The sequence below is a fragment of the Haplochromis burtoni genome, unplaced genomic scaffold (assembly GCF_018398535.1).
Source record: "Haplochromis burtoni strain Fernald_Lab_line unplaced genomic scaffold, NCSU_Asbu1 Contig_594, whole genome shotgun sequence".
Classification (NCBI taxonomy): Eukaryota; Metazoa; Chordata; class Actinopteri; order Cichliformes; family Cichlidae; genus Haplochromis; species Haplochromis burtoni.
Window position 1 is genome coordinate 178,412 of NW_024582955.1, and position 10,409 is coordinate 188,820.

Sequence of the window (10,409 nt, forward strand, 5' to 3'; positions counted from 1 at the left end):
CACTGGTTGCCGTGGAACACACTGTGGTCTCTCTGGTCTGTCTGACTGGAAATGCTTGTTTGCGTCACCCGACACCTGAGACATCCTCCCTTCAGTCAGCCCCACCCACCCCTGGCCCTGGGGGGAGGTAGGGTGTGGAGAACTAAGCACTCCCTTCGCAGCAGTACTCTTTGCTGACTCTGCCGTCATCAGGTCCGGGCTGGGGGCCTCAGCGTTCACACAGTGTGGTTAATGATTGAGGGGGGGGTGGGGGTGGGGGGTGTCACTCATTGACCGCAGGAACTTTTAGACCCACAGACAGAATTAGGGTGGCGGGACTTCACTGTCACTCCACTGGGACTCTACTGGGTTCGACTCAGAGGAAGTTGAAGGAGACAATCTGAGCGTCTTCCTTTCCTTCTTCTGTCCTTCTGCCACCCAGCTTCACCTGGCCAATCTCCACCCCTCATTGGGGGAGGGCTGAGTGCCCCTGGATACCTGATCACCTGCGGTCCAAGCCACACTTTTACCTTTGTTTTTGCTGTTGTGAAGCAGCTGACCAGCTTCAGGTTTGCACCAGAAGCTCCAGGATCAGCCACCGTGGTGAAGCTGCAGCGATGGCTGCTGGAAAGCAGCGGGACAGCCGGGGGGCGCCGCCGGATGGCGGGTGGGGGTGGGTGATTGTTGGATGCTGCTTCATGGTGACGGTGTGCACACGTGCAGTGACCAGGTAACGCACACACGCACATCCATATACTGGTCTTTATAGCTGTGTGAGGACCCTTGCAGTCTTGGTGCACAGAGTGAGGGATCGTGGACGTCCACACCAACACTGCACACAGCCGTGTTAGTGTAGCTACAGATGATGGTGTCTGTTAGACTGGCTGTTATATCGGAGGTTACTGATTTGTGCAAACATAAAAGAGACGGGCAAGAATCGCTTCTGTTGTTTTGCATTTTGAGGTCACTTTGGGTTCATTATGGCCCTGATACACCTTTAAAGAGGCACCTGAGTGTGTATGTGGACATGTTTAAAGAGATCAAAACATTTTCAGAGACAAAATCTTCAGTGAAAGAAGAATCAAAGACAGACAACATTCCTGTGACATGACTCAGTAACGAGGACTTCAGGCCAATTAGAGCGAATGCCAAACAGCCTTTAACCATTCAACAGAAGACGGTCCAGAGATCTGCCCTAAAATTAAAACCAGTCTTCTCACTGTGACACAGCAGCATGTTTCTCTTTGTTACACATGCAACAAAAAAGGAACATTATGTACTACTTTTAAAAAAACCTGCTGGAGAAACATCTGCCAATTACTGAGGTTAATTATAGGGATGGGTCCCGGTATCTGGTGCCATGATGGCACCGGTTCTGACATAAACGGTAGTAACCAGACCGAAAAGCAGCGCACATTTCTTTTTTTTTCCCTGAGATGTCATACACTTTGAATTCTAGCCAATCATTTTACCTTTGCAAGGACAGTAGGCGGGCCCAGGCACGTACGTTCTTTTAGAGCAGAGCTACAGATTAAAAATGCCCAAGGCGAAGTCTGGCTGTACTTCACAGCAAAAGATGCAAACTCAGCAGCAACAAGTGCTTTAAGCTGATACTGTGATACTGTCAAAGGAGGTAACACCTCAAATCTGATGAAACACCTGGAGACGTATAGCATTTTCTTAAAAGCCGAGAAATGCGCCGCATGATAGCTTGCTGCGAGACCTCACGAGCACATCTACTGCGGGTGTGGTGCCTGTTATTGGACCCGGAGTTAGCAACATCCCCCAAGAACCCGAAGAGGAGAGTCCTGGCCCCTAGCCCTGCCAGTGTAGCAGAAATGATGAGGATGATGATGCAGCAGCAGCCGTTCTTCTCTGCGTGAGGAGCTTAATGTTGTTCGTGTGTAATTTACGTTGAGTAGGCTAACCACGTTATTACATTAATGCATGTAAGGTGAACTAGCAAACATCATCATAGCTACATGCGGCTGTCTTCTTGTTTGATGGCAGATGCTCCCTTCACCCTGGCCAAAAAGGCTAAAATGACCAAAGAAAAAGAGGAAAACAGCTGAACATGAGAGGTTTTTGGACAAAGTTTGTGTTCTTTCCATTGTTTAAGCACTGCTTCCAGCCAAGAGTGACACCATATATGCCCCATAGCTGCAGAAAAGGCTAACATTGTTATCTTTTTACAAGTTTAGGACCCAGATTACTCCGTGAAGCTCCTCACCACGGCAGCCGTAATGCTCTGACAATCCATCAAAACATTTTTAACAGATTTCTGCAGCCAAAATCGGTTCGAGGTCAGTAAGCACAACCAGAAGTCATACATAAGGCACACTCTCGATTTTTAAGAACATTAAAGGATTTTAAGTGTGGAAAATACGTTATACAGAAGAAAAGAATATATCGCGATATATATCGTTACCGCACGTGCTTCAAATTATACCGCGATATGGATTTTAGGTCATATCGCCCAGCCCTAGCGTGAAGCTGGGTGGAGTTCAGCACTTAGCCAGAGGATGTGTGGGCCAGAGTTCAACCGCCATAATTATATTGGGCACCTGTGGCTTGTTTGTTAGAGTGGGTCATCGGTGGGACATCTCGTTTGAATGAAGTGTGTGAAAATTGAGACTGAGTAAAAAAGCACTATAAGTACCATCACACCAGCTAGTGCTACGTGTTTATGATGAAGTATTACACTCTGCAGGTCGGGGAATAATAACAGGAAAAACACCTCACAGGTATTTTCAGCACATACAGGGGTGTGTCTACAGGGGGGCATGGGGTGTGCACTATTTTACACTGTAGTTCCTCGTTATTCTGCAGATTAAGATTATTAATAAAATAATTAAGAATATGTTATGTAAGCATGTTTGCCGCAGGCCTGCAGAGCACCAGGCAGACCAGGCAGAAACCAGAACACACAGATTCAAAAACACACCGTTTCTCAGCACGTGACGCTGATCTGAGAGCAGTCAACATCTAATTATGTGTGTGCGTGTAGCTGGTCTCACTGGGAGATGGGGGCTGTGTGTCGGGGTGAACTGGTTTTAATGGGTGGGGGAGGCTGAGCTGGCATTGGCTCCACAGTGCGTGCAGGCTGCTTGTTTCAGGTTCAGTTAATCTTAGTACTCAGATTACTTTTTCCTCGTAAGGAGTAAGCTGCGTGACCGGTTTTCCCTCTGAGATCGTCTCCGAACAGCCTCGCCGGTGTTTGCTCACCTTCTACCCTCAGAACGTCGTTCCAAGCTAAAAGCAGAGCTCTCCAGCAGGAGAGCGTCTTTGTATGTGAAGGACACGTGCAGCTCAAAGACTCTGGAGCTCTGCTGCTCGCTCTGCGCTCGGGGGATTTACAGCCCCACACCTCCTACACCAAACACCTGCACCGCTGCACCACCAGCAGCATCTGTGATGTTGTCGTTAAAGACTCCGCCCCCTGAGGACGGCAGAGCGGTTGACATTTCAGAAACGCCCTGACACTGCTGTCAGCCAAAGGAAACCTGCTTCCATCCAGTGATTAGTGACACTCAGCTGTGCTTCCCGGGTGGACGCGTCTGACGGAGGAGTCCTCGGTGCCCGCAGTGACCGGATCGTCTATGCTATTCCTTTCCTCCAAACAGGAAGTTTACCGGAGGCGCCGGGTCCGCCCTGCTGCGGCCTGGCCCCCGGGGCTGAATGGGTTAAACACAGAGACACGCGGCCTCCTCCTGTGACCTTTGACCCACATTTTCTGCTCCGACCGGAGACCGGCGCGACTGCTGCTGCAGCTGGAAAACTTCTCAGAAACATGTGTTCAAAGCTCCGCCTCCCCTCCATCAGCTGGCTGTGAAAGAGTGTGTTTGTGCGTCTGTGCGTGTGTTATGTCCTCACAGTGAGGCGAGAGAACAGACCCGTCCCCCATGTTTCTCACTGCAGTTATACAACAACACATTAATCCTGAAGTTACGTGTGACTGGCACACGTTACATAACACACACACACGCCTGCCCTGACTATGCTTTGTTTACAGGAAGTGCCGCCTTAAACCCTCCCTACTTCCTGTTCTGACTCTAATCAGCATTAGGGAGAATGCACGTTGAAGACTTAACTTTACGTCCATCTTCATGTACAGTCTGTTTTGGGGGGAGAACTACAATTCCCAAGATGCATTTAAGCAACAAACATCCAATCAGTGAGCTACAAATCTTTGTGTGCAGCGCTTTGTGACTGCCTGTCTGTGAAAAGTGCTTAATAAATAAACTTACTTACAAAGTCAGCTGACTGCAAAAGATGAAGAAATTCTATTTAAATCTGAGCAGCAGCAAAGAATGATGGGTACTGTAGTGCACTGAAACTTTCTTCAGGGACAGTCATGGTGTGTCTTTGCAGCCGAGCGTCAAAGGTGGGGGCAGTGTTAACCCTCTCTTGTGTCTGCAGGTGTGTCTCCATCTTCTTCGTGGAGTTCCAGGCTCACTTCGGGGCCGACTACGCCGCCACCGCCTGGATCCACAGCCTGCTGGACTGCAGCACCATGCTGTGTGGTGAGTACCGCCAATCAGACATCACCGAGTGGTTCTTGTGGTCACGTGAGGCTGAGCGTGTCTGTATGTGCAGCTCCCGTCGGCAGCCTGGTGGGGAGGCGCTGCTCCGGCCGGGCGGCGGTGGTGGCGGGGGGCCTTCTGGCCTCCTGCGGCCTCCTGCTCAGCTCCTTCGCCACCAGCCTGGAGATGCTTTACTTCAGCGCCGGGATCCTGACAGGTCAGACTCAGACATGTCCTCCCCATCTTACAGCGGCGTGCTCTTTATCATGCTGACACGTAAAATCTGTCCGCAGGTCTGGGCTTCGCCCTCTGCTACACCCCCGCCATCGCCCTGGTGGGCTGTTACTTCCAGCGGAGGAAGGCGCTGGCGTACGGTGTCGCCATGTCGGGCAGCGGGATCGGGACCTTCGTGCTGGCTCCGGTGGTGCAGATGCTCATCGAGTTGTACTCGTGGAGGGGGGCACTGCTCGTCCTCAGCGCCTTCGTTGCAAACCTGTGCGTCTGTGGAGCGCTGCTCCGACCAATAGCACTGCAGGAGGAGCAGTGTGGTAGGTGTTCTCATCAATCACATGTTCCCTCAGCGGGCCAATCAGAATCAGACTCACCTGTGCGTTCTGGTGCAGGTGACATCTCACAGCAGGACGTGGAGAAACCTCCCAAAGACTCTGTGGACCTCCTAGCTCCGCCTCCTCCACCTGAAAGCTCCGCCCCCAGGCGGAGGAGGATGTGGCGCCTCCTGTCCTGTGGGGAGTACCGCTTCCTGCTGCTGCCTGACTTTCTGGGTCTGGCCGTGTCCTTCCTGTTTCTGGCCAGCGGCTGCAGCCTCCCCTTCGTTTACCTGGTGCCCTACGCCCTGAGTGCCGGCATCAGCCACCAGCACGCCGCCTTCCTCATGTCCATCCTGGGGGTCATCGACATCGTGGGGAACATCACCTTCGGCTGGCTGACGGACAGAAGGTAAGGCGAGTGTGCGCGAGGACGAACACTGACACTGGCCTGTTCCACACGTTACAGCCTCGTTCCAGAGGGGAACATTCGACACCCACAGCGAGCGCGAGCACGTTTATTAGCCTTCCTGTGACTCTCAGGGCTCAGCGCAGGTGCTTCCTGCTTCCACTGCTCTGGACCTCAGACTAGGGTGAAGGTTCATCCTCCACCAGGTCATTGTCCTGGTGCCAAAGGTGCTTCAACTAGGTGCTTTGGGGTTCCTGTAGCTCAGGAGGTAGAGCAGGTCACCGATCAGAAGGTCGGCGGTTCGATCCCTGGCTCCTCCCTGGATCCCTGGCATGCCAAGTATTCTTGGGCAAGATACTGAACCCAGGTTGCTCTCGGAGTGTGGATGTAGTTGGAAAGTGCTTGTGTGAATGGCAGTGATTGGGTGACTGAGCGCTCCGAGTACTCCGCGTGAGTAGAAAAGTGTTAAATGAGAATCAGTCCATTTACCTGACCCAAGCTGCGAGTCGTCTCCTCCATGTTCGATTTTACTTCATCTTTGATACGTTTGCGAGAATTCAAAGCACACGTCCGGCGTGTCGCTCTGTGTTTAGGATTTTGACCTTTATTGGTGCTGCTCGGCGCCTTCGAGCTCGTGCAGGCGTGACTTCAGCATCACAGCGAGCGTCACGATGTTTGCAGGTGACAGCGATGGAGACGCCCACTTGACTTTGCAGCAGAACGCTTTCTTTTTAAAGGGACAGTTCACACAAACATGGCTGACATTTGAGTGCTGATGCCGTCGGGCGTCCTGTTTGTCTCTCAGGTGTTTGAAGCCGCACCGCCTGGCCTGTTACGTCTTCTCGGTGGGGATGGAGGGTCTCTGCTGCCTCTTCACGCCATTACTTTGTTCGTTCCCGCTCCTCGTGCCCTTTGCCGTGCTCTACGGCTACTTCGACGGCGCCTACGTGGCTCTGATCCCAGTGGTGACGTCTGATGTGGTCGGAACTACGTATCTGTCCTCAGCTCTGGGCGTTGTCTACTTCCTCCACGCCATACCTTACCTGGTCAGCCCGCCCATTGGAGGTGAGGGAAACAGCTCCACCCTCCTGCTTCATCCATCTTTAAAAGAGAAAAAACTTTAAATCCACTTAAATTTTAAATATGTGTTTAAAGACCGTGCGTCTAATTGTCCTCACAAACGTCATTGGATATTTGAAATCTGATGACATCACTCTGACATCGCCTGCTGATGATGTCACACCTGAAACTCTTCTTCTCTGTCTGCAGGCTGGCTGGTTGATGTTACAGGAAGTTACACAGCCACTTTCCTCCTCAGCGGCGCCGCTCTGCTGGCCAGCGCGGTCATTCTTTCCGCCGTCACTGGAATTCGCCATTGCCGCCATCGATCAGATTCGGTGCTGCTGCAATCTTCTGAAAACCGTGATCAGGGAACCCGAGCCCCTCCACCTCAGCCTGTCTGACCAATCAGGTGGTTTCGTCACCTTCAACAGGAAGGTGTTACCTCACAGCCCTCAGGCTGCGTTCGCTCTGCAGGTCTTGATGCTCAGTTCAGATTTTTTGATCAAATCTGATTGTTTTGTCTGCTCGTTCACACTGCAAATAAAATGCGACAGCAAACGCGCTCTAGTGTGAACGCTCAGAGCGGCCGCGTGCGCACAAGAAGACGCCACACACAACGCGCTCAGTTTACACCCAGACCAAACAGTATGTGTGACTGATGGCCTTAATGTAAAGACTTGTTTCCGACCTTACGTTTCCCAATTTTCCTTTAAGTTGTAAAGTTGTTTTGTTATTTACATTTGGCCAAACAATGATCCTTATTGCTGTTGTCTCTCCAACATTGTCTTCCCAGCAGTTTCACTGGATGGCCAGGAAGCGTTCGCCATGTCTTCTCCGGCGCTGATAATCGGCGTCTGTCTTGTGTCAGTGACGTAAAAGACGGATTTAATGCGATGTGACCATCAAACAGCAGCTTTCTAAAACATCAGATATGTGTCGGACTCAGGACCACGTACGAAAGTGACCCAGATCGGATTTGAAGATATCAGATTTGTGCCGTTCACACTGTCACACCGTGATCGGATAGATGGGTCGCACAGGGTCACAAAAGTCAGATTTGATGCTTTCGCCTGCAGCGTGAACGCAGCCTACGAGAAAAGTACCAATCAGATTCCTCGACACCAAAACCAAGCAGACGGCTAAACAGGCTGTCAATCAAACGATGACTTCACAGGAAGTGAAATCTTTTTAGTCTGCTGAAAATGAAAACGAATGATTTTGTTTTAATGTTGAAGAAACTCACAGCTTCCTGTCTGAGCTGCCTCATTATGTGTGAGAGAGTGTGAATGGACCAGAATCATCTTCAGGTGTAACTCAGGTTACCTGTACCTGAGACAGGTACTGGTAGATGTCAGCGTGTGAGCAGCGGGGCTGAAAACGCTGCTGATTAGTGGAGAGCGTGATGTCACTGCTGATGTCACAGTCAGAGTGATGCTGATGTTTGTAACGTGTTACAGGAAAATAAAAGCTTTGCCTCAGTTTGTGCCTCCTGCGTTTTCTTCATGGATCAGCTGGAGCTCTGCGGTCGTCCAGCTCACGTTAGCTTAACCCTGAAATAAACAGCGAGGACAACTTTGCTCCGCCCTCCTGCACCCAGCAGGTCAGCCAGCGCAAGGAGAAGCTGCTGGTGTCAGAGCTTGAGCTGAGGAATCGGCAGCTTCATCCTGATTCTGCGGCTCACCTCGAGTCCTCGCTGCCAGCAGAGGTTATGTCATTGAAGGTGGCTCAGGTAAGACCTCTGAAGCCACTTTATCTGACACGCCCACCCCGACACGTCAGCATGAACACGTCAGCGTGAACACGTCAGCAGCGACTCAGAGGTCAGCGTGTTGCCCAGGGACAGACTGGAGCAGGGATCCAACTCCCAACCTTCGGCTCCGTCTCCTGAGCTACAGCCGCCTCAGGTACTCCCTCAAACACTGAGTCTGAACGCTCATGTGACATCTCCACATTTCAGCACCAGACAGGAAGTGAAGTCACACTGAGGAAGCTACAGTAAAACTTTATGTACAGCATGAATCCCTTTGAGTCACTGCAGACAGACTCGGAGCTCGAGCACAAACGTACCGAGGAGGCGCCCCGGCCTCCGCCCGCTGCAGGGACGGACCGAACACCGCTCACCGAGACATTTACTTTGTCTTTATGTCGACGACCTCACGTGAGTGCGGCTGAAAGAAGCTTCACCTGGACATGATTCAGCTCACCTTTATTTACATCACAGCAGTCACAGAGATCCACCTTAAACAATTCCACCTTAAATTTAAAGCCTCACAAAGGTGAACTGGTGGGTTTCTGTTTTTTTAAAGGTCCAAACATTAAAAACAAACAAACTGATGACAGACGAAGAACGCCGCACATTAAAGATCAATCATGATGTCACTTCCTGCAGGTTTGAGAGCGTAGCTTCCTCTTCATGATGCTGTGGTCGCTCTCCCGATCCTCCGCCGCTGCTCCGGGCGTCTGACGGGACAAACAAAGACGCATTCATATTTAGAAACAAACAGCCGACTCTGCTTCACGCCTCAGAGTCAGACTCCGTCTCACCGTGTGTGGCGAGTCCACCATCGGCGCCCACGGGTCCATATTGTAAAGCTTCCTGCGGCCTCGCCGGGGTTTGGTTGCCACGGTTACCGCCTCCTTCTCCACCGAGCTTATGTTTTTATCTGCAGAGAGGACGGGACGGTGAGTTCGCTCTGGAGCCGCAGGGCCTGACGAGCCTGTTAGAAACACTTCAGCTAAACTTTCTGTTGTAACATAAAATCAGACACGGTGGCAGCCCAGCGCTGCCCCCTGCTGGCGCTGGGTGGTCGAGGTGTGGCTGACCTTTGCTGCCCAGGACGCACGGTGAGGTGTGGATCGCCTCTTCAATCTTCTGCAGAGCGCATCCTCTCTCCTGCACCACAGAAGAAGAAGGAGGTTTCAGGTGAGGGCTCTGAGGACGCGTGAGTTCATCTACCTGTCGGCTGGGACGGCTCACCTGAACGCAACGGGCGTTTCCCCTCGGTTTGTTCCTCTTGTTTTCACTGTGCACCAAAACCTGAAACACAACAGCACACACATGTCAGAGCGCCTGAGACACACACAAACAAACACACTCTGGGAGGCGGCTCCACCCTCTGGTGATTTTCAGCGCTGCAGACAGATTTATACGAAAGGAAAGAAGAAGAACGGAGCGTCAGCTTGTCGAGGTGATGCTGGTGGCGGCACCTGTCGTTCAGGAGAATACTGCGGCGGCCTCCTGCTGTATAACGGGTAGACTGAGTATACCGGCGACCTTAGACTCCTCCGTGCTGAGAAGGCTGCTGGCGGCGAGAATCTGCCAGTCTGGCACAGTGAGGCGAGATGAGGCGGCGCTTCAGAAGACGATAAAAGTCTAACACGTGGTGATTTTAACCCGGGATGCAGTGACGGGTTAAAATCTTAATTATTCACACAACCACAGCGATAGGCTTAAATAGGCTCCGCCCTACCTCCAGCTCGCAGCTCTTCCTCTTCCTCCCCGTGGTTCTGGGAGTTTTCTTCCTGGCGGCCATGTTGGACCTAAGAGGAGAGGCTCGAAGGTCCTGAAAGAAAAGTAAAAACATAAAGCAGAACGCTCCTTCGTGAAAACCCGTCAGCATTTCTTCTTCTCTTGTACTTTTTGAGACTGACTTACCTGAGTGTCTCTCTGCTTCATCACTGCCTCACACTCCCCACTCTTCATCCTCTTGCCCCCCCCATCCTCCTCCTCCTGTCTCCTCTCCTGCAGTTTCTGGATCTCCTTCTTCAGCTCTTCCACCAGAGGCAGCGTCTCCTCCTTCTCCATGGCCCTGTTCTCCTCCTCCTCCCGCCTCTGCAGCTCTGACAGGAAAAACAGGTCAGAATCAAACCAAAGACTCACACACACACACA

The 10,409-nt window shown here is 51.7% G+C and overlaps 2 protein-coding genes across 3 annotated transcripts in view; one reads left to right on the forward strand and one right to left on the reverse strand.

Moving 5' to 3' along the window:
* Positions 1-210: 210 nt before the first annotated feature.
* Positions 211-7,305, forward strand: slc16a12b (solute carrier family 16 member 12b). Its single transcript, XM_014329647.2, has 7 exons — positions 211-709; positions 4,399-4,502; positions 4,576-4,719; positions 4,796-5,050; positions 5,126-5,459; positions 6,262-6,521; positions 6,726-7,305. Exons 1-7 carry the CDS (start codon positions 597-599, stop codon positions 6,917-6,919), a joined length of 1,404 nt encoding a protein of 467 aa, XP_014185133.1. The 5' UTR covers positions 211-596; the 3' UTR covers positions 6,920-7,305.
* Positions 7,306-8,707: 1,402 nt separating this feature from the next.
* The window catches only part of LOC102296789 (kinesin-like protein KIF20B), a gene marked incomplete at its 5' end in the record, with an annotated part of 4,626 nt that continues 2,924 nt past the window's right edge, over positions 8,708-10,409 (reverse strand). Inside the window, 6 exon segments of one of the 2 annotated variants that reach the window (XM_014329646.1) lie at positions 8,708-8,978; positions 9,063-9,181; positions 9,342-9,411; positions 9,496-9,555; positions 9,989-10,081; positions 10,174-10,358. In XM_014329646.1, coding sequence (XP_014185132.1) covers positions 8,895-8,978; positions 9,063-9,181; positions 9,342-9,411; positions 9,496-9,555; positions 9,989-10,081; positions 10,174-10,358 — 611 coding nt within the window. 2 annotated transcript variants of the gene reach the window in all.